At 58.0% G+C, this 20492-nt stretch overlaps 4 protein-coding genes across 7 annotated transcripts; 2 read left to right on the top strand and 2 right to left on the bottom strand.

The window, feature by feature from the left end:
* The first annotated feature begins 575 nt into the window (after positions 1-575).
* ces3 (carboxylesterase 3) lies at positions 576-4303 on the top strand. Of its 2 annotated transcripts, XM_029832075.1 has the most exons (11): positions 586-1122; positions 1272-1405; positions 1470-1623; positions 1723-1827; positions 1898-1999; positions 2099-2239; positions 2309-2389; positions 2474-2615; positions 2791-2940; positions 3685-3757; positions 3831-4303. In XM_029832075.1, the coding sequence occupies exons 1-11, from the start codon at positions 1027-1029 to the stop codon at positions 4006-4008; spliced, it is 1356 nt and encodes a 451-aa protein (XP_029687935.1). In that variant the 5' UTR covers positions 586-1026; the 3' UTR covers positions 4009-4303. The 2 variants fall into 2 exon arrangements, with proteins under 2 accessions (XP_029687936.1, XP_029687935.1); XM_029832076.1 differs by lacking the exons at positions 3685-3757; positions 3831-4303 and adding an exon at positions 3280-3643 and having other exon boundaries at positions 576-1122.
* Positions 4304-4736: 433 nt separating this feature from the next.
* On the top strand, positions 4737-11163 carry kiaa0513 (KIAA0513 ortholog). Of its 3 annotated transcripts, XM_029832077.1 has the most exons (13): positions 4738-4877; positions 5440-5565; positions 5767-6202; positions 6328-6427; positions 7237-7310; positions 7379-7449; positions 7520-7727; positions 7798-7838; positions 9426-9498; positions 9646-9723; positions 9849-9929; positions 10029-10123; positions 10210-11163. In XM_029832077.1, the coding sequence occupies exons 3-13, from the start codon at positions 5889-5891 to the stop codon at positions 10260-10262; spliced, it is 1188 nt and encodes a 395-aa protein (XP_029687937.1). In that variant the 5' UTR covers positions 4738-4877; positions 5440-5565; positions 5767-5888; the 3' UTR covers positions 10263-11163. The 3 variants fall into 3 exon arrangements, with proteins under 3 accessions (XP_029687938.1, XP_029687937.1, XP_011615628.2); XM_011617326.2 differs by lacking the exon at positions 5440-5565 and having other exon boundaries at positions 4742-4877; XM_029832078.1 differs by lacking the exons at positions 10029-10123; positions 10210-11163 and having other exon boundaries at positions 4737-4877; positions 9646-9758.
* A 2550-nt stretch (positions 11164-13713) lies between these two features.
* Positions 13714-15988, bottom strand: foxl1 (forkhead box L1). Its single transcript, XM_011617325.2, has one exon. The coding sequence runs from the start codon at positions 14956-14958 to the stop codon at positions 13906-13908; it is 1053 nt and encodes a 350-aa protein (XP_011615627.2). The 5' UTR covers positions 14959-15988; the 3' UTR covers positions 13714-13905.
* Positions 15989-17999: 2011 nt separating this feature from the next.
* acd (ACD shelterin complex subunit and telomerase recruitment factor) lies at positions 18000-20394 on the bottom strand. The gene is made up of 2 exons (XM_029832035.1): positions 20062-20394; positions 18000-19979 (listed from the first exon to the last, which is right to left on the bottom strand). The coding sequence occupies exon 2, from the start codon at positions 19877-19879 to the stop codon at positions 18326-18328; it is 1554 nt and encodes a 517-aa protein (XP_029687895.1). The 5' UTR covers positions 19880-19979; positions 20062-20394; the 3' UTR covers positions 18000-18325.
* Between the last annotated feature and the right edge of the window lie 98 nt (positions 20395-20492).

Genomic DNA, 20492 nt, shown 5'->3' with positions numbered 1-20492 from the left:
TTTGCTAATGGAGCTACGGCCCCTCAGCACCAGCTAACCCTCCTCCTCCCTCCTCTCTCCCTCCTCCTCTCCTCCTCTCCCCTCCTCTCTCCTCCTCTCTAACCCTGGCACTGGCCTCATTATTAGCATCTTTGCTAAATGGAGCTACACTTACGGCCCCCTCAGCACCAGCTAACCCCTCCACTCCTCCTCTCCTCCCTCCTCCCTCTCCTCCCTCTCCTCCTCTCTCATCTCCTCTCCTCCCCTCCTCTCCTCCTCTCTAACCCTGGCACTGGCCTCATTATTAGCATCTTTGCTACCGTCCTCCTCCTCTCTCTCCTCCTCTCTCCCCTCCTCTCCTCCCCTCCCCTCCTCCTCCTCCTCCTCTCCTCCTCTCTCCCCTCCTCCCCTCCTCCTCTCTCCCCTCCTCTCCTCCTCTCTAACCCTGGCACTGGCCTCATTATTAGCATCTTTGCTAATGGAGCTACGGCCCCTCAGCACCAGCTAACCCTCCACTCCTCCTCTCCTCCTCCTCCTCCTCTCTCCCCTCCTCCCCTCCTCCTCTCTCCCCTCCTCTCCTCCTCTCTAACCCTGGCACTGGCCTCATTATTAGCATCTTTGCTACCGTCCTCCTCCTCTCCATTTCCACGTGGACATTGGTCCATCTGCACCGAGCTTGGAAACGTTGCAAAGGGGACAAAGTTGTGAGATCCGAAACAGCGCCGCTAACCTTGGGCTCTCTGGAGTCCATGCTGTCCATGGTTTAGCTCGCCGCGTTCCAGCGCACGTAACGGTGGAAAGATGATGATGTTGTTGACTCAATGACACCAGACAGGGAGGAGATACACAGCCACGACCCTCTCAGCTGGGGGGTCAGACCGATGCTGCTGGGCGACCTGCGTCACACAACAAACCGATGCGCTAATTTCAGTGTGAAAGCGGTAAGAGACTGAAGTTTGCCTTATCCCTGTCTGTCCACCCGTCTGTCTGTCCGCCCACCACAGGTGTATCCAGGACCCAGACATAATTGTGACTGTTTCTCAGATCATGTCACTTCAGTACACCCCAACAGAGGTTTCAGAGGACTGTCTGTACCTGAACGTCTACGCACCAGCCGAGGCAACGCGAGGAGACAAGCTGCCGGTGTGTTGGGACGCAGGCGTTAGCAGCTGCTGCAGCAATAACCGGCTAATAACCAGGCCATGAGAGTTACCTAACCAACCAACAGGATGGTGCATTCTGGCCTGTGGTGCCCTTTAAAGAACTCAGGACAGGTTTTTGTCCTTTTGTAGGTGATGGTGTGGATCCATGGAGGAGGGCTGGCCATGGGAGCAGCCAGTCAGTTTGACGGCGCTCCATTGGCGGCTTATGAAAACATCGTTACGGTCATCGTTCAGTACCGCCTGGGCATTCTGGGCTTCCTGAGGTGAGAGCGCCTGGCTAGACTCTGTTCTGAAGGAATTCTGAGGTCATTTTTTCCTCGTCCACAGCACCGGAGATGATCACGCTAAAGGTAACTGGGGGTTATTGGATCAGCTGGCAGCTCTGAGGTGGGTTCAGGAAAACATCGAGGCCTTCGGTGGCGACCCGCAAGCTGTCACAATTGCTGGAGAATCTGGGGGGGCAATCAGCGCCTCCATACTGGTACGGACGGAAGAGAACCACACGTGCTTCCACGAAGAGCCGCTCTAATGTCCGAATCCCTCTTTGCTGATTACCGTGTCCATCCCTCAATGTGAACAGACTCTGTCTCCAAAAGCTGAAGGTCTTTTCCAGAGGGCGATCTTTCAAAGTGGGGTTGCCACAGTTGGGTCCTACACCATAAAGGACCCGTTGCCTCAAGCCAAGGTAGCCCATCCAGGCCTGGCTGCCGACAGCCCCCGTCGCTGCTGCTCATCCATCTGTCTTTTGGCACCAGATCGTCGCCAACCTGACGGGATGTGACCACAGCAGCACAGAGGAGATGGTCCAGTGTGTGAAGGGGAAACCAACGGAGGAACTCATCCATGTGACCAAGAAGGTGCGTTTGTGATGAGCTCTGACTCCACTGAGCTCCTTTGTTGCTCCAAATGTCACCGTTGATCCCGACTCGAGCTTCTGCTTCATCCTGTTGTGCTAGATGAAGATTTTCCTGGGAGCTGTGGTGGATGGGGACTTTCTGACGGACACAGCTGAAGAACTTTTCAAGAAAAATGAGGTTCTGAAGGTTCCAGTCATGATGGGAATAACCAACCACGAGTTTGGGTGGATTCTGCCTCAGGTAGGAAGTGATGTCGTCCTGTTTTACTGCAGCTGGATCAGGACGGGTGGTTGGTCGCTGTTCTTGCAGAGTTTCGCACCTCCAGGCTGGGATGAGGGCATGACCAGAGAGTCTGTGCTGGCGGTGGTGAACATGTTCAACCCGACGGGGGTGAGCGCCACCGAAGCTGCTGTCTTTCAGAATGAGGAGTGTCAGGAGAATGAGCAGGTTCCCCTCTGGTCTCTGGTGTTTCAGCCCTCGCTGGCCAACAGCCTCATCACAGACGAATACCTGAGGAACGCCAGGACCCCCGCGGAGATCAGGGACAGGTTCACCGACGTCCTCGGAGACATCCTCATGACGCTGCCGGTTCTGAGTGTGGCGGGATACCTCTCAGGTCCAGAGATGTCAGAGTTCTTTTCCAGACTATTGCACAGTTCCAGCGTTGCTCTGAAGAACTTTACGATCGAGGCCGAAACAGCAGCTGGGCCGAGGAAGCCCCTCCGGCCCAGAAGAAGGTTCCTGTTAACACGAATGTGCTTCTCTTGTCCTCCCCCAATGGTGCCTCTCAGATGCCGGTGTTCCAGTTTATCTGTACGAGTTTGTGTACCGGGCCGACATGCACCGGCACAGCAGGCCCGGCTTCGTGAAGGCGGACCACGGGGATGATGTGGCCTTCGTCTTTGGCAGCTGTTTCTGGGATGGCCATACAAAGCTGACAGGTAGGTGGCAGAGCCGTGAGCTGACCCCAGACGTGTCACCCACCCTCCACAGGCCTCTGCTCAAGGAACTGTCTCAGTCCGACCCAAGCGGTAACAGTGGTAACATCTCCCGATCACTGAGTTCCTGTCACCTCCACCTTGACCCAAACCAATCAGGCTTCAAGACTCCACAAAAGCCCTGTTATCTGTCAGACTCTCACATGGGTCTGAGCATCTGCTCAGTTGGGTAGCGACATTGGATCAACCAGCTCATCCGTCTCTCCATGCTGGGCATCACTGGCAGAGCACTTCCTGGTTCCACTCTTACCTGTCTCAGGTCTGTCTCTTGCTCCTCACCAGCTCCTCACCCCAGGTATCGGGTCCGCTGCTCTTTTCCATGGCCTCGCTCGGGCCAGTCATCTGCTGCCATGGTGTTCCATACCTGCTGACGTGCTTCTGCCGGTACCTGTTGTGAACCCTTAGTCTGGGAGAAGATCTCAAACTGTCTCTTGGACTCACCTGCATGGATGCAGGGGCGCCACCTCTAACTTGAGGGTTCCATTCATCGTAACCTTGACGTTAACGAGACACCAAGGCTGCTCTCCTGATAGATGAAGCCACTTTTCCTGATCAGGTTGCATCATCTTCCATCCATCTCCCTGTCCAGGACAGTTCCCCTCACAGATCCAGAGGACATCAAGTGACATAAAACTACTTTTGTGTGAAAGCTGATTACTGGCAGTCTGAGAAGTGTTTCTCTTCCAGGTAACGTCACCAAGGAGGATGAAGACGTTTGCAGAACCATGATGGCGTACTGGGCCACGTTCATCCGGACTGGGTGAGTCGATGAAGCTCTTCATGGATTCTGGCTTCAGGTGGAGTTTAGCGAGCGTTGTCTCCTGTCTCCTCAGCTCTCCCACCAGTGCCTCTCTGGTCCACTGGCCCCAGTACAATAAAGAGAGGCAGGAGTATTTGGAACTGGGCTCGACACAGACGCTCAGACAGAAGCTGAAAGAAGACGGCTTCCGTTTCATGACTGCTGTCCTCCCTCAGAGGCTGAAGCAACAGGCCACAGCTGGAGCCATGTGACTCCCAGCTCCTCTCGTCTCGCATCGCCTCATACGTCCCAGCTAAACCAGTGCAGACCAGTGCCTTTTGAATTTATTTATGCTAGCACAACTGGTTCTTCCATCAAACCAGGAAAATGTTTGGCCAAGTTATTCTCTTTGCTCTTTGTAATGAACCTTAGTAACAGTGAACCTATTTCTCACATCTAAATAAGTACCAGAATTGACATAATTTTAATATTTACACCTGTTTAATGAATTTCTATAAAACACAAGTTTTAATTGAATAAAATTGTTTGCTTGCAAAAGAACCAAAAGTGTCTCTGTGGGCTAAAAAACAGCATCATCATTGCAGTCAGACCCTTTTAAAGCAATCTAAAGCTTAAAAGAAGATGTTTAGGATCGATAAAAGCCAAGGATTAATAGGAGCTCAATTGAAATGATTCAGAGCAGGATGATTAATTAATAATTACCAAATACAACATGTACAACATTTTCTTACTATTTATATATATACTGTACATATGTCTTATTTTATTTATCTTATTCTAATGTTGTCTTTTTTATGTTGAATGTCGCAGCATCACACCAGGACAAATTCCTAGCTTGTGTAATACTGTGTATTACATGAACAATGGCAATAAACCTGATTCTAATTCTAATTCTACAAAGAAATTAGAGGGAAAACACTGGCGCGAGACCGTCCCGGAACCTTGTGACGGCGCGTGTGTGAAAGGTCTGCTCCGATTGGTTGTGTTCTGTGGTGACCTCACGAGGTCACGCCCTCCTTCCGCGCATGCGCACTTGTGTCGCCAGTCCTGGGGTGTCCAGCGAAGCCTCCGGGGCAGAAGAAGCGTCGAGGAGCCGCAGCCTTCCGCCGACCTTCCTCGCGTAGGTACCCCCGCGTAGGGACCCCAGCCCGCCGGGGTTTCACCCCCGCGGAGGGACCCCGGCCCGCCGGGGTTTCACCCCCGCGGAGGGTGACTCTGCGGGCAGAGCCGAGAGTCGGTGCTTCGCGCCGGCACATCGGGCCGCGTTTAGTCTGCAGGTGCTTGGAGGTGGATTCTGTCGGCTCGGGTCTGGTTTCAGTGTGGAAACAGCAGCGAGCAAAGTTCCAGGAAGCGTCATTCTTCTGCGTGTTTGTCCTCCTGCGTGTTTATTCTGCGCGCTTCCTGTCTCCGCGCGCAGGTGTTCCGTGAACGCAGCACGGCGACGTCGCTCTACGAGAAAATGGGTTTTTATGGTCTGTGAAGGCTCCAGATGTTCCGTTTGGTGGCTCCAACTCGACCCCTGAACAACAGGCCGGTGTCGTTCTGTGTGGTGGCGTGTTAATGATATCACACGCACGTCAATCAAACTACGGGGAATTTCTTAGCTGTGTTGTCGCGCATTTACATGCAGATTTAAGACAACATTTATAAATGTTCTAAACGTTACTCTTGCTTTTATAAAGGTTATAACCCGAATACAATCCCCTGGATTAGACGTCGAGTGACGTTTGACCTCACTTTAAAAGATTCGAGGTGCACTTGTGGGCGGGGCCAACACTTCCCCTGACCGGAAGTTTACGTCTGACCAGGTAACTAGTACAAGCTAACGTTATTCTTTGAAAGTGGACAGATTACAGCAGGTCATTGAGCCCAATATTAGTCACGCGTCCAGGAGAGAAAATGTTCCTTCCTGTCTGGACTCTTAGCAACAACAGGCTAATTAAACGGGGGTAGCGCCGCCCCTGTGTCCCGGACGTCCCACCAGCGCTTCTGTCTTTCTTTGTCCACAGGTGTGTCGACCCGATGGCGGCCCCCCCCGACAGGTGGTGTGGTCGGTCCAAGCCCAGAATCTGAGCGATCGGCGGTTGTTCCTGTGACATCACTGAGGACCTACGAGGGGGAGTGTCCCAGCATGGAGGGCGTGGCAGCAGCGCCTGCTGAGGCTCCGCCCCAACATCCAGACTGTGCAGCCGTCTGGCCGCCAGAGCCGCTGGCGTGCCGGCTCCGGGAGCCCGGGGCCTCCGGCCGGCTCAGCCCTCCTGCCAGCGGAGACAGCGATGCCACAGAATCAGCAGACAGCGAGGACGACGACGACCCCCCCTCCCTCACCTGGGAGCTGAGGAGGTCCTCGTCCTCGTCCGTCCACAGCGGCGAGGACGAGGACCCCGCCACGCTGGAGACCAAGCAGTTCATGAAGCGCTACGTGGAGAAGGTGTTCCACGGAAGGTAGGGGACAGCTGTTGTTAGAGGTCCTGGTGGTGGGACGGGGCGGCGGCGCCGACACGGGGGCGGCGCCGCCCCCGTGTCGGCGCCGCCGCCGCCTCGGTCTCTAATGATCCGGTCTGTGGCAGGGAGGACTTCGACCAGGAGGAGAAGGCCCGTTTTGGAGAGCTGTGCAGCGGCCAGAACGGCCGGGGGAGGGAGTGGTTCGCCAGATACGTCAGCGCTCAGGTGAGCGAGGGCCACGCCCACGTGGACCCGGACTTGTCTGCGGTTCAGTCGGTGCTCCGACGTGTGCTAACGGTAGCTAACGGTAGCTAACGGTAGCTAACAGGAACACTTTTGGTGGCTGAGCGCTGCATCCTGTTTAGCTAACGTTGGTACGGGACAGGAAGTGTGTGTCAGCTCCACACGCTCTTCCTGTCTGTCCCAGTTCTGTCCCGGGTCCGTCCCGGGTCTGTCCCGGGTCCGTCCCGGTTCTGTCCCTGGTCCGTCCCGGGTCTGTCCCTGGTCCGTCCCGGGTCTGTCCCGGGTCTGTCCCAGGTCCCGGGTCCGTCCCAGGTCCGTCCCAGGTCCGTCCTGGTTCTGTCCCGGGTCCGTCCCGGTTCTGTCCCAGGTCCGTCCCAGGTCCGTCCTGGTTCGTCCCGGGTCTGTCCCGGTTCTGTCCCGGGTCCGTCCCAGGTCCGTCCTGGTTCGTCCTGGTTCGTCCTGGTTCTGTCCCGGGTCCGTCCCGGGTCCGTCCCAGGTCCGTCCTGGTTCGTCCCGGGTCTGTCCCGGTTCTGTCCCGGGTCCGTCCCAGGTTCGTCCTGGTTCTGTCCCGGGTCTGTCCTGGGTCCGTCCCGGGTCTGTCCTGGTTCGTCCCGGGTCTGTCCCGGTTCTGTCCCGGGTCCGTCCCAGGTCCGTCCTGGTTCGTCCTGGTTCGTCCTGGTTCTGTCCCGGGTCTGTCCCGGGTCTGTCCTGGGTCCGTCCCGGGTCTGTCCCGGTCCGTCCCGGTCCATCCCAGGTCCGTCCTGTAACCGTGTGGCCGGCTCTCTTGGCAGCGCTGCCACTCCAAGCGTGTGAGCGAGGCCACCTTCTACCGGCTGGTCCAGTCCTTCGCCGTGGTGCTCTTTGAGTGAGTCCAACAGTGGTTCTGACCCAGGAGTGTGGACTCTTGCTAAGACCTGCTGGTTCTCCTTCCAGGTGCTACCAGGTGGATGATCACAGCCCGGCCAAAAACCTCATGACGATGTGCTTCACCTACTACTACCACGGTACCTCCTCACACCTGTCGCCGTGGTTACCGCCGTGGACGCTGAGCCGTCTGACCCTCCTCTCTTCCAGGGAAGGTCCAGCTGTCTCCGTCGGAGCTGCTGGACCGCGGGGCTCCTCCGGCCAGTCTGGACCAGTACCCGAACAGGGCTAACTCCTGGCTGTCGGGGAAGAAGGGAGCTGCCGAGCGCCTCCTGAAGAACTCCTCCAAGACGGACGTCAAAGGCTTCTTCGGAGGTCTGGAGACCAAACTGAGGAGCTCAATGGCACCAAAGACTGAGTGAGCTCCACCTCCCAGGTCTTCCTGGACCTCCCTCTGGTCCTGAACGCTTCTGTCTCTTGCTTTGTAGGGACGGGGACAGTCCACCGGAGACAAAGGCCACATTCACAGGTGCGTCGCAGTAGAAGGCGGGCGTGTCCGACCCGGTCCTCCAGAGGAGCGTCCTCCTCCCCTCGAGGAGCGTCCTCCTCCCCCTGAGGAGCAGCGTCCTCCCCCCAGAGGAGCGTCCTCCTCCCCCTGAGGAGCGTCCTCCCCCTGAGGAGCGTCCTCCCCCTGAGGAGCGTCCTCCTCCCCCAGAGGAGCGTCCTCCTCCAGAGGAGCGTCCTCCTCCCCTCGAGGAGCGTCCTCCTCCCCCTGAGGGGCGTCCTCCTCCCCCCGAGGAGCGTCCTCCTCCAGAGGAGCGTCCTCCTCCTGAGGAGCGTCCTCCTCCCCTCGAGGAGCGTCCTCCCCCTGAGGAGCGTCCTCCCCCTGAGGAGCGTCCTCCTCCCCTCGAGGAGCGTCCTCCTCCAGAGGAGCGTCCTCCTCCCCCCGAGGAGCGTCCTCCTCCCCCCTGAGGAGCGTCCTCCTCCAGAGGACTGTCCTCCCCCCGAGGAGCGTCCTCCTCCAGAGGACTGTCCTCCTCCCCCTGAGGAGTGTCCTCCCCCCGAGGAGCGTCCTCCTCCTCCTGAGGAGCGTCCTCCTCCAGAGGACCGTCCTCCCCCCGAGGAGCGTCCTCCCCCCGAGGAGCGTCCTCCTCCCCCCGAGGAGCGTCCTCCTCCCCCTGAGGGGCGTCCTCCTCCCCCCGAGGAGCGTCCTCCCCCCCTGAGGAGCGTCCTCCCCCCCTGAGGAGTGTCCTTCCCCCAGAGGAGCATCCTCCTCCCCCCGAGGACCGTCCTCCTCCCCCCGAGGAGCGTCCTCCTCCCCCAGAGGAGCGTCCGAGGACCGTCCTCCTCCCCCCGAGGAGCGTCCTCCTCCAGAGGACCGTCCTCCCCCCGAGGACCGTCCTCCCCCCGAGGAGCGTCCTCCTCCCCCCGAGGAGCGTCCTCCTCCAGAGGACCGTCCTCCCCCCGAGGAGCGTCCTCCCCCCGAGGAGCGTCCTCCTCCCCCGAGGGGCGTCCTCCTCCCCCGAGGACCGTCCTCCTCCCCCCGAGGACCGTCCTCCTCCCCCTGAGGAGCGTCCTCCCCCAGAGGAGCGTCCTCCTCCCCCCGAGGGGCGTCCTCCTCCCCCCGAGGACCGTCCTCCTCCCCCCGAGGGGCGTCCTCCTCCCCCTGAGGGGCGTCCTCCTCCCCCTGAGGAGCGTCCTCCCCCCCTGAGGAGCGTCCTTCCCCCAGAGGAGCGTCCTCCTCCCCCCGAGGGGCGTCCTCCTCCTCCCGAGGAGCGTCCTCCTCCCCCCGAGGGGCGTCCTCCTCCCCCCGAGGAGCGTCCTCCTCCCCCAGAGGACCGTCCTCCTCCCCCCGAGGAGCGTCCTCCTCCTGAGGAGCGTCCTCCCCCCCCTGAGGAGTGTCCTCCCCCCCCTGAGGACCGTCCTCCTCCCCCCGAGGAGCGTCCTCCTCCTGAGGAGCGTCCTCCCCCCCCTGAGGAGCGTCCTCCTCCCCCTGAGGAGTGTCCTCCCCCAGAGGGGCGTCCTCCTCCCCCTGAGGAGCGTCCTCCCCCCCTGAGGAGCGTCCCCCCCCCCCCGAGGAGCCGGTTGTTGACCTCTGTTCTGCTCTCCTGTCCAGTGTGTGAGGCTGCCGGGGACCAGAAGGTGGAGAAGGTTTACCTGTACACACACCTGAGGCAGCAGCCCATCTGGTAGGCGGCTCACCTGCTCCCCTGGGTCTGTGGGACGTTCCAGCCACGTGAACGTCACCTGTTCTGCTACTGTAGAGGCAACATCTCAGGTGACCTGGGTCTGCGCCTCACTTCCTGTTGAGCTTGTGTCTCCTTCCTGTCCTCCAGGCACACCTTGAGGTTTTGGAACGCTGCTTTTTTTGACGCCGTCCACTGTGAGAGGAAGAAGAGGTCTCCGCCCACCAGGTGAGGGACGGCCTGCTGGTCCTGAGTGTCAGGAGGTCCGGTAGGATGTGTGTGTGTGGGGGGGGGGGGGGGCTGTGGTCCTGAAGAGAACCTGAACCTGAACCTAGATTCTGTCCTGTCTGTAGGGAGAAGTGGTGTCACATGACCCAGGAGGAGAAAGACGACAGCTACAGAACGGACGAGAACATCGCCTTTGGCCAGCTGGGGTGAGGGGGGGTGAGGAGGAGGGGGGGGGGGGACCAGGAGGTCCAGGGGGACCAGGAGGTCCAGGGGGAGCTGCTGATGTGTCCCTGCTGTGTCTCCAGGACCTTCACTCACAACATGTTGGCCTTCGGCCTCAGTCAGAAGCTGTGCAGAGACTTCCTGAAGAAGCAGGCCGTCATCGGGAGTCTGAACGAAGGTAACCAGCACCTCCGGCGCCTCCTCGGCCTCCTCGGTGACCCGGGTCAGCTTGACCTTTGCCCTCTCTGTCTGACCCTTTTGCAGAACAGTACAAGCTGCTGACCGAACACATAGAAACGATGGCCGCGGCCCATTAGCGCCGAGGGACGCCGCCAGCTCGCTCCCGGTTGTCACGGTGACGGACACTTTAGTGGTGAACCGTCACGAGGTCGACCTGCTGCATCTCACAAACCTGCCCGACGTCCTGGTCCGCCGTCTCCCGCCGCCGCTTTGATGGCTTTGATGGGCGGCTCAACGCACCCGTGCTGCAGCAGGTGGCGCCGCTGAGGCCCGTTGACGGCGCCCGGTCCTGCGCCGGGTCTGTGTGAGGTTCAGCTGTGGGAACGCCAACACTCAGAACTCTCCTCCCGACTGAAGAGCAAACGGAGCTAGCCGCGAGCTACGCTTTGCTAGCATATCTAGCCAGGAAGTGGTTTAGCGCCGAACGTTAGCTAAACAAAACTCGCGTTGCTTCGAGCACTGACGAAAGCATTGAAGTCCAGCCTTGTGCTAAGCTAATTTTATTATTTTTAAAGCAATTGTATGACTTTTTTGTAGCTTTTATTTTGGTTTCCCACCGCTGGTCGAGTGACCGCGTGCACGTTTACTCATCTGGTTCCGTCCAGAAACTAGAAGAATGACTGAACTGAGCTGTGTTCTGGGGTGTAATGCCTCCTCCGACCACTGGGGGGCAGCCTTGTGTGTCAGGTCCTGCCCAGCGAGTGGTGATGATGTCATCCTGGAGCTCCTGTGCTGTTAGCCGTTAGCTCAGCGGTGCAGCGCCTGTGTTTTATTTCCCTGCTGTGGTGGTTTGACCTCGAAGGCTCCGTCGTGGCTCCAGAGGAGACGTCCCCGTCCTGCGTCCCCGTCCTGCGTCCCCGTCTCCCTCCGCTGGACCGGCTGAAGGATCCGGAGCCTTCGCTGGTCCTCTGATTGGATCAGTCAGGAAGTGTCAACCAAATGACTCCAGTTCAGCAATAAATTTGTACAAACATGTCACCTTTGTGACGCGCCGCCTCCTTATTCGTGTGGGTGCACCAGGGTTCAGGACTCGGACCTCTTAGGTTGGTCAGGAGATCTGTTGTCAAACGTGCACACGGACAAACGTGCACATGGATAAACGTGTCATCTGGGTCAAGCAAAGTCCAGCTCTTCACACCTGAGCTAACGGCTAACTTAGCTGTCAGCTGACCAGTTAGCCGTTAGCACCCCCAGCTAACCAGTTAGCCGTTAGCACCCCCAGTTAGCCGTTAGCTGAGGGTGCTAACCAGTTAGCCGTCAGCTGAGGGTGCTAACAGCTAACCAGTTAGCCACAGTTCTGACCAGAGCAGCTTTTCAACATCTGAAAAAAGAAAGATGGCTCATGTAACGCTGTACAAACAGGACTGTTTATTTTAAACTTACATGTGTGTTTGTGAGGACCGACACAATTCCTGCTGTCCCGAGACGTGCACGTACGTGCACGTGCAGAGAGGGAGGAAAGGTGAAGTAAACTGATGATGTAGCACCACTTCCTCCCGGATTAGCTGTTAAATTCAGGGTGGTCCTGAGTCAGTGCTGCTGTGGACACACACACGCACACACTCACACATGCTCACACGCTCACACGCACACACGCTCACACACACACACGCATGCTCACACGCTCACACGCACACTCTCTCACACTCACACACTCTCACTCACACACACACGCACACACACACATGCTCACACGCACACACGCTCACACACACACGCACACTCACACACATGCTCACACGCACACTCTCTCACACACGCTCACACACACACGCTCACACACACACTCTCACTCACACACGCACACACACACACGCTCACACACACACTCTCACTCACACACACACACGCACACACACACACTCTCACTCACACACACGCACACACACACACGCTCACACACACACACGCACACACACACACACACACACACACTCTCACACACACACACACTCTCACACATGTATATTTACAGTTGGTGCGAGCGAAGCCGCAGAGATGTTGATGATGAAAAGTTCTGATGGGAGAAGAATTTGTGGGCCGAGCGGCTGACGTGGAGACGGCAAATATTTAGGGATTCTTTTCTGTCCTGATGGCAACGCAGTCAGAATAAATATTTGTTTCTGTTCACTCCGAGAGCAGGATGTGTTTTAGTGCGGAATCATCAGCAATAATCTCTGTTTGGGTCAAAGATCCGAGAGGCAGGGAAACAGAACCGCAGCGCCACTCAGGCTAAGCTAACAGATGCTGTCAAAGTCAAAGAAGAAAGTAAACATCTGGCTAATGGGAATTAGCCCGCGAAGCGCCTGTATCCACTTAGCATTAGCGCCGCAGCCAGTACCAGAACTGGGACGGCACAACATTGAACAGATTAATCATGTTGGTGCCGAGTCCACAGATGAACTGGACCCAGAAACGGGGATTCCTGACGTTAGCGGTCGGACGACGGCTTACTCAACACCATGTTCAGCCCAGCTGGACCGGAACAAACATGTTCCTCATGTTCTTTTGGTTAGCGTGTTAGCTGGACCAGAAGGGCCGGGCCCCGGTTCAGGCCATGGTGATGCTGACCGGGTTTCTGGTTCTGCTCAGGTTCTACCTCCTGCATCCACATCTTCCATTCTGAGGTTCAGTAAGCTGAGCCCGTCTGGGACCGCTACGCCATCACGTGTGCCGGGCGGGTTCTGGTCCGAGGACCGTGAAGCTCTGCCAGGAAACCGACCTTGATTAGCTGCTAATGTTGCCCAAACGCTGCCCATCAATCTTCAGCGTGGCCCCGCCCCCCAGGACCCAGTGTGTATTTGGACAAGTGGAGCCGGTTTACGAAGAGAGTGAAACAATATAATAAACAGGAGGATTAGGAGGTCCGCGGAGCGACCCGCGAGCCCACATCAGAACTCTAAAAAAGCCTTTCTGTTATTTGCTTTTAAATCTGGCAACAAGAAACAAAGAGGCCTTTGTTCTTCTCACTCTTTGATCAGGTCAAAACAGGAAATGGGAAAATGTTGGACTGGACCCGAGTTGTTCGGCCCAAATGTGCAGATATGGACAGCATCCAGGGGAACGAGCCAGAACCTTCTGGATCCACGAGCGGGGTTTGGTGCTGCACCGACACCACCTGCACACGCCTGTGGACCCACGTGGACCCGACCTGGGTGGACCCAGATCCCTTCTGATCCACTGACGGACTCACAGGTGGAGGAAGAGCCGGCACGAGAGGCGGTTCTGGTTCCATCCTGCTTGGTTCTGGGTCAGAGGAACCGCTGCCGATCGGTGGTTTGAGCTCTTCACCGCCGGGCCCCTTCAGGGCCGAGCGGTTCCGAAAGGAGGCCTCGCTGGTCCAGAGGCAGGGACACACCCTGGACGGGGGACCAGGACACGCCCCCGTCCTGACATGTGACCCAGCGCTGACGTGGCCCCAGCACGTTCTGCTGCAGAGGGTCCAGGAGTTCTGGAGAACCCGAGGGACCCGGAACCGGGCAGAAACACACCTGAAACTCACCTGAGCAGCTTCAAATAAACCAGGTCTCCGTCTTTAAAGCTCAACTTTATTCACAAGAGTAACAGAGGAATTCACACCAATCAGCCAATCACATCGATTCTCTTTGAACTTCTCAAAGGTCCCTCCTGCGGAGGCTTTGATGACCCGTCCGGGCGTCTCGCGCAGCCTCTGCGGGTGGACAGTTGGACCGAGACAGGTGGACCGGGACAGACCCAGCGTCAGTGGAAGTGCAGGACTTTGCTGGGGTAGTTCAGGGACACGTAGGAGCGCAGCGGGAAGCTCAGCTGGACGTGATGCGGCCGAACCACCGACGGGCAGCACGCGGGAGCCTCTGCGCACGTGTCCACCCGGGGGACACTCGCGCGCGGGTCTCCGCTCCTCGACAGGATGCTGTCGATGCTGAAGCCCTTCAGGCTGTCTCTGCTCGGGGACGCGCCCTTGGCCCGGTCCGAGCCCGGGTCCGTCCTCCCCCCCCTCCCGACTGTGTCTGCGTCCCGGCGGGGGGACGCGCCGCGCGGCTGCGCCCCGTCCGACCAGCGCGGGGCGGGACGGGACCCGAGGTGGGGCGCGCTCATCCTCTGTGTGCGGGGGTCCCGCGGCGGCCCCCCCTCGGGAGGCCCGGCCTCGGTGTCCGCCTGCGCGTCCGCCTGCGCGTCCATCCGCGCCAGGTCTGGCTCCACCGCTCCCTCCGCCCCCCCGGGACCCGACCGAGACGCCAGTGGAGACGCCAGTGGGGACTGGGGGGCCCCGCAGGGGGGGCCCTTGTGGCGCCGGTGCGCGGCAGCTCCAGGGTCCGCGGCAGCTCCAGGGTCCGCGGCGTCCTGCTGGCTCCTGGTTTTCCGCTTCCTCCGCCGGTAGTTCCCGTTCTCGAACATGTCCAGGCACTTGTTGTCCAGGGTCCAGTAGCTGCCCTTGCCGGGCCGGCCCCTCTCCCGGGGCACCTTGATGAAGCAGTCGTTGAGGGACAGGTTGTGGCGGATGGAGTTCTGCCAGCCCTGCTTGTTGTCGTGGTAGAAGGGGAAGCGCTCCATGATGAACTGGTAGATGCCGCTGAGGGTCGCGCGCTGCTCGGGCGCGCTCTTGATGGCCATGGCGATCAGCGCGATGTAGCTGTAGGGCGGCTTCTGCGGGGGCTCGTGCCGGGCCGGGACGAAGCCCAGGCCGGCCGGCACCACCCCCCCGGGGTCCCCTCCGTACAGGTAGATGAGCGGCGCGCCGGCGAGAGCGAGAGCCGAGGAGGAGACTCCCGGCCGGCCGTGGTACAGAGTCATGACGCCGGAGTGAGTCCCGGGGAACGCTGCGTCCTGGTCCTGGTCCTGGTCCTGGGCTCCTCCGCCTGGTCTCGGGCCTCACGGGGGCCCCACCGTCCGCTGCTGGAGGCTGCTGTGCTCTGTTGACTTTGGACGCAGGAATAAATTGTCCATCATAAACAGTCTGCGCCGTTCTCAGCCCACCCACATTAATTAAGGTTTCATTGCGCTGACCCCCCCGCGCGGCGCCGGGTCGGGCGGGGGCCGGGCCGCGCGGGGGGGGGCCGGGCCGCCCACCCAGGCCGAACCAAGCTGTGTTTATTTGGAAAGATTTCCGGGCAGCCGATCCATAAACGCTCTGATGCGCTGTTTGAAATCTCGCGTCCTCCTGACGCGGAGCCGCGCTCTCAGAACCAACAAACATCTCGGAACCGCTGCGGACCGGACCGGAGCGGGACGGCTCCCCGCTCCGCGCGCCGCTCCTCGTGGCGTCTGGACGCAGCTTTGATGTCTGGGAACACTTTCTTCAGATGTCTGTCAGAATCAAAGCTTTGATGTTGTAAAAACGGCCAGAGAGGTTCTTCACATGAGGAGGAGAAGGTCCAGCTGGGAGTGGGCCTGGAGCAGAACCTGGCCCAGGAGTTGGGGCTGAGGAACCTCTGAGGAACCTCTGGGGAACCTCCGGGGAACCTCTGGCCCGCTCCCTGTGGCCTTACAAGGACTGTGTGGGATTATTTGTGACGTGACGGAGATGCTTTATGTTCCTTATTTTCCTGTTTATGGGTCAGAGGAGGATTATAACAACTTCACAAGTGCTCCCAGCTGCAGCCTGCTTACAGAACCGGCCGGTGGATAAACGGAGCAGCAGAACCTGGCAGCACGCCCGCCCGCCCTGGGACCAACGGCCCGTTCTGGGGCTACTGGGAACAACAACAGCCAGGACAGCCTCTCTGTCTCTGGCCCAGTAGAACCAGTATATTTATGCTGTCCCAGTAGAACCAGTCCATCTATCCTCCCTGTCCCAGTAGAACCAGTCCCTCTCCCCTCTCTGTCCCAGTAGAACCAGTCCATCTATCCTCCCTGTCCCAGTAGAACCAGTCCATCTATCCTCTCTGTCCCAGTAGAACCAGTCCCTCTATCCTCTCTGTCCCAGTAGAACCAGTCCATCTATCCTCTCTGTCCCAGTAGAACCAGTCCCTCTATCCTCTCTGTCCCAGTAGAACCAGTCCATCTATCCTCTCTGTCCCAGTAGAACCAGTCCCTCTATCCTCTCTGTCCCAGTAGAACCAGTCCATCTATCCTCTCTGTCCCAGTAGAACCAGTCCCTCTCCCCTCTCTGTCCCAGTAGAACCAGTCCCTCTATCCTCTGTCCCAGTAGAACCAGTCCCTCTATCCTCTCTGGCCCAGTAGAACCAGTATATTTATGCTGTCCCAGTAGAACCAGTCCCTCTCCCCTCTGTCCCAGTAGAACCAGTCCCTCTCCCCTCTGTCCCAGTAGAACCAGTCCCTCTATCCTCTGTCCCAGTAGAACCAGTCCCTCTCCCCTCTCTGTCCCAGTAGAACCAGTCCCTCTATCCTCTGTCCCAGTAGAACCAGTCCATCTATCCTCCCTGTCCCAGTAGAACCAGTCCCTCTCCCCTCTGTCCCAGTAGAACCAGTCCCTCTATCCTCTGTCCCAGTAGAACCAGTCCCTCTATCCTCTGTCCCAGTAGAACCAGTCCATCTATCCTCCCTGTCCCAGTAGAACCAGTCCCTCTCCCCTCTGTCCCAGTAGAACCAGTCCCTCTCCCCTCTCTGTCCCAGTAGAACCAGTCCCTCTATCCTCCCTGTCCCAGTAGAACCAGTCCATCTATCCTCTCTGTCCCAGTAGAACCAGTCCCTCTCCCCTCTCTGTCCCAGTAGAACCAGTCCCTCTCCCCTCTCTGTCCCAGTAGAACCAGTCCCTCTATCCTCCCTGTCCCAGTAGAACCAGTCCCTCTATCCTCTATCCTCCCTGTCCCAGTAGAACCAGTCCATCTATCCTCTGTCCCAGTAGAACCAGTCCCTCTCCCCTCTGTCCCAGTAGAACCAGTCCCTCTCCCCTCTCTGTCCCAGTAGAACCAGTCCCTCTATCCTCTGTCCCAGTAGAACCAGTCCCTCTCCCCTCTCTGTCCCAGTAGAACCAGTCCCTCTATCCTCTGTCCCAGTAGAACCAGTCCCTCTCCCCTCTGTCCCAGTAGAACCAGTCCCTCTCCCCTCTCTGTCCCAGTAGAACCAGTCCCTCTATCCTCTGTCCCAGTAGAACCAGTCCCTCTCCTCTCTGTCCCAGTAGAACCAGTCCCTCTATCCTCTGTCCCAGTAGAACCAGTCCCTCTCCCCTCTCTGTCCCAGTAGAACCAGTCCCTCTATCCTCTCTGTCCCAGTAGAACCAGTCCCTCTATCCTCTCTGTCCCAGTAGAACCAGTCCCTCTATCCTCCCTGTCCCAGTAGAACCAGTATATTTATTCTGTCCCAGTATAACCAGTATATTTATGCTCTATCCCAGTAGAACCAGTATATTTATTCTGTCCCAGTAGAACAAGTCCATCTATCCTCCCTGTCCCAGTATAACCAGTATATTTATTCTGTCCCAGTATATTTATGCTCTGTCCCAGTATATTTATGCTCTGTCCCAGTATAATTATTCTGTCCCAGTATAACCAGTATATTTATGCTCTGTCCCACTAGAACCAGTATATTTATTCTGTCCCAGTAGAACCAGTATATTTATTCTGTCCCAGTAGAACAAGTCCATCTATCCTCCCTGTCCCAGTATAACCAGTATATTTATTCTCTGTCCCAGTATAATTATTCTGTCCCAGTATAACCAGTATATTTATGCTCTGTCCCACTAGAACCAGTATATTTATTCTGTCCCAGTATAACCATTATATTTATGCTCTGTCCCAGTAGAACCAGTATATTTATTCTGTCCCAGTATATTTATTCTGTCCCAGTATAACCAGTATGTTTATGCTCTGTCCCAGTATATTTATTCTCTGTCCCAGTAGAACCAGTGCTTCTACACTACCAGGCCCAGTAGAACCAGTAGAACCAGTATATTTATTCTCTGTCCCAGGAGAACCAGTACATTTATTCTGTCCCAGTATAACCAGTATATTTATGCTCTGTCCCAGTATAACCTGTGCATCTAGACTACCAGGCCCAGTAGAACCAGTGCTTCTACACTACCAGGCCCAGTAGAACCAGTGGAACCAGTACAAGCTGTGGGTCGGTGTCACAGGTGCGTCAAAGGAAAACAAAAGCGACTCTTTGGCGCCACCGCGTGGCCGATCAGAGAAGTGCTGCGTTCTAATTAGTCACACGTGATCCACGTCCATGTCTCGCGAGAACAAGACTCCGCTTGAGCTCACGTCGTGCAGCCAGTCTGTCCAGAGGAGCCCTGATCAAAGACTGGACCTGGGTTCTTCTCAGGCCGGAGGAGGTACCTGGGAGCCCACTGCAGCCAGGCTGCCCGGACCTTGAAGCGACTGAGGTCCTGCTGGTTCTGACCCGACACCCGGTACGAGTACGAGAAGGACCTGCCATCGCTGTGAACGCTGGGAGTCTTCCTGAGGACGCTGTGGTGCCGGTGCTCCTCCCGGGCCCCCCCGTGTGTCTGGGTGTCGAACAGCCAGGACGGGGGGCTGCTGCTGGTCCCGGCGCCCCCCTCCCCCGCTGGCCGGCGTCTCTTTCTCCTGAGCTTCCTGTCACCCGTTTCCTCTGGGACAGGAAGCTGTCCGGTGCTGGGCTGCTGCTCTGTGGGCGTCCCGGGCGACGCTCCGGTAGAGACCCCCACGGCGGTGGCGTGGGGGTCCAGTGGAGGCGGGTCCTGGTACGGCGGTAAACCGCTGTGTTCTGACTGCAGCGGCGTGGCGGGCGGGGGGGCAGCGGGGGGGCTGGGACAGACCCCAGTGGGCGTTTCTCCTCGAGAAGCGCCGGAGGAGCAGGGCGACTCGCCCGGGGGGGTGAAGATGTCCCACGGGTTGGACAGGGGTCCGACGCTGTGGTCGCCGGGCGTGTCTTCTGCAGGGGGGAGGAGCTTGTCCCCGGCGTCCGGCCCCGGCTCCACGGCCGCGGGGCGGTCTGGCTCCCTCTGCTGGACAGGAGGCCGCAGCAGGACGCCGCCCTGCCGGGTCGCCCCGGCCCCGGCCGCAGGCGCTGGACCTGGGCCGTTCTCTGCAGCCTGCCGCTGGAGAACATCTGGAATGAGGAGCCATTTTACAGGGACGCTGAAAGGTTCCTCCGTCTTGAATCGGACCCTGTCCACGTCCCAGCCCGTGGCTTTAGGCGGGCCCGGGCCGGCGCTGGAGGTGGAGGGCTGAGGGCTGGGCGGGCCACAGGGCGGCCTCGCCAGCCTGTCCTCTACGTCCCTCAGGACGTCCTGGAAGCAGTCACGTTGCCACTCCCCCAGCAGAATGGACAGGTCCACCCCCGACTGGCTGCTCTCGGAATCCTGCAGGTTTTCATCCAGCAGGTCCTTCCAGGTCTGGCAGATCTTCAGCTGGACCGAGGCCAGAGCTGTGCAGCAGGGCACCTTGTTCCCAGGTGGCCCCACTGAGGTCATGGCCAGTTCCCCCACCGATAAAAAGAACCTGGATCTATTCTGCTCCGGGGCCGTGTGGAACTGCAGCTGGTAGTCCATAATAACCACCATGCTGTTGACCAGCCCCTCAAAGCTGTCTCGGTCCTCCTGCTCTTGAAGACGCTCCCAGGCGGCGGTGGTCAGGACGGCAGGGATCAGGACCACCCCGTCGGACAGCAGGAGCCGCCCTGGGGGGCAGTCGGAGCTCTGAGCCTGGGACTGGGACATCTGCTCCACCCGGGCCACCCGGGCCCACAGCGGCTCGCGGCGGCCCCGCTCGGTGCCGTAGCCCAGGATCAGCTCCTCTATCCACGGGCGCAGCTTTCTGCGGGCGGGCATGTTTGCGGATTCAAAGTGTGCGTCCCTATTTACACTCCGTCAGGGAAACATTCCACGCGCGGCCGTTCCTCCATCAGGGAATTCGCCACAAGGAGAGAATCTTCGGCAAAAAGGAAACAACGACGCATTTAAGGATACTTCAAAGACTAGAATTGATGAATAAAACACACTCGTTTCATTACCTGCATTATCTTTATGGAAGATCGATGTTGTGGTCAAGATCAATTATCTGCCTGCTGTTTTCGAAACACCATTAAACTCAAACAAGACGAGGTACCGGACGCGAGTGCCGGAAACAGAATTCTGGTTTCCGGTTGGTGTTGCCGTCCGGATTATATGACGATCAAAGTGCTCTTTTTACGCTATTTTCGCCAATAAACAGTGTCAAATGTGTCAAAATCAGTTACTCAAAGAGATTGTATAAATATTTGATGTACAGTAAAAGTGTTTTTAAAAATTTTGCTTGTTGTTTTGGGAGCGGAACGCAGTTTGAATGTTCGCTTCCGGCTCGGCGATGCTGCATTCAAATGAAGTAAATATTTAAACCGCCTCGTTTTGCACCAATATCTATTAAAGCCGAAAATTCAGATTGCTGTCTGAATTTTCACCAGAG

Source organism: Takifugu rubripes, unplaced genomic scaffold, assembly GCF_901000725.2.
Source record: "Takifugu rubripes unplaced genomic scaffold, fTakRub1.2, whole genome shotgun sequence".
Lineage (NCBI taxonomy): Eukaryota > Metazoa > Chordata > Actinopteri > Tetraodontiformes > Tetraodontidae > Takifugu > Takifugu rubripes.
Note: the sequence above shows the minus strand (reverse complement) of the source record. Positions and strands in the feature narration are given on the sequence as shown.

Bases quoted from the DNA above. Each gene is read 5' to 3' on its own strand.
- acd (XM_029832035.1), bottom strand. From the start codon at position 19,879: ATGCCCGCCCGCAGAAAGCTGCGCCCGTGGATAGAGGAGCTGATCCTG.
- kiaa0513 (XM_029832077.1), top strand. From the start codon at position 5,889: ATGGAGGGCGTGGCAGCAGCGCCTGCTGAGGCTCCGCCCCAACATCCA. The intron at 7,839-9,425 runs GTGCGTCGCAGT...TCTCCTGTCCAG, and splicing joins GACAAAGGCCACATTCACAG to TGTGTGAGGCTGCCGGGGAC. The intron at 9,930-10,028 runs GTGAGGGGGGGT...CTGTGTCTCCAG, and splicing joins ATCGCCTTTGGCCAGCTGGG to GACCTTCACTCACAACATGT.
- foxl1 (XM_011617325.2), bottom strand. From the start codon at position 14,958: ATGACTCTGTACCACGGCCGGCCGGGAGTCTCCTCCTCGGCTCTCGCT.
- ces3 (XM_029832075.1), top strand. From the start codon at position 1,027: ATGTCACTTCAGTACACCCCAACAGAGGTTTCAGAGGACTGTCTGTAC. The intron at 2,390-2,473 runs GTGAGCGCCACC...CTGGTGTTTCAG, and splicing joins ACATGTTCAACCCGACGGGG to CCCTCGCTGGCCAACAGCCT. The intron at 3,758-3,830 runs GTGAGTCGATGA...CTGTCTCCTCAG, and splicing joins GCCACGTTCATCCGGACTGG to CTCTCCCACCAGTGCCTCTC.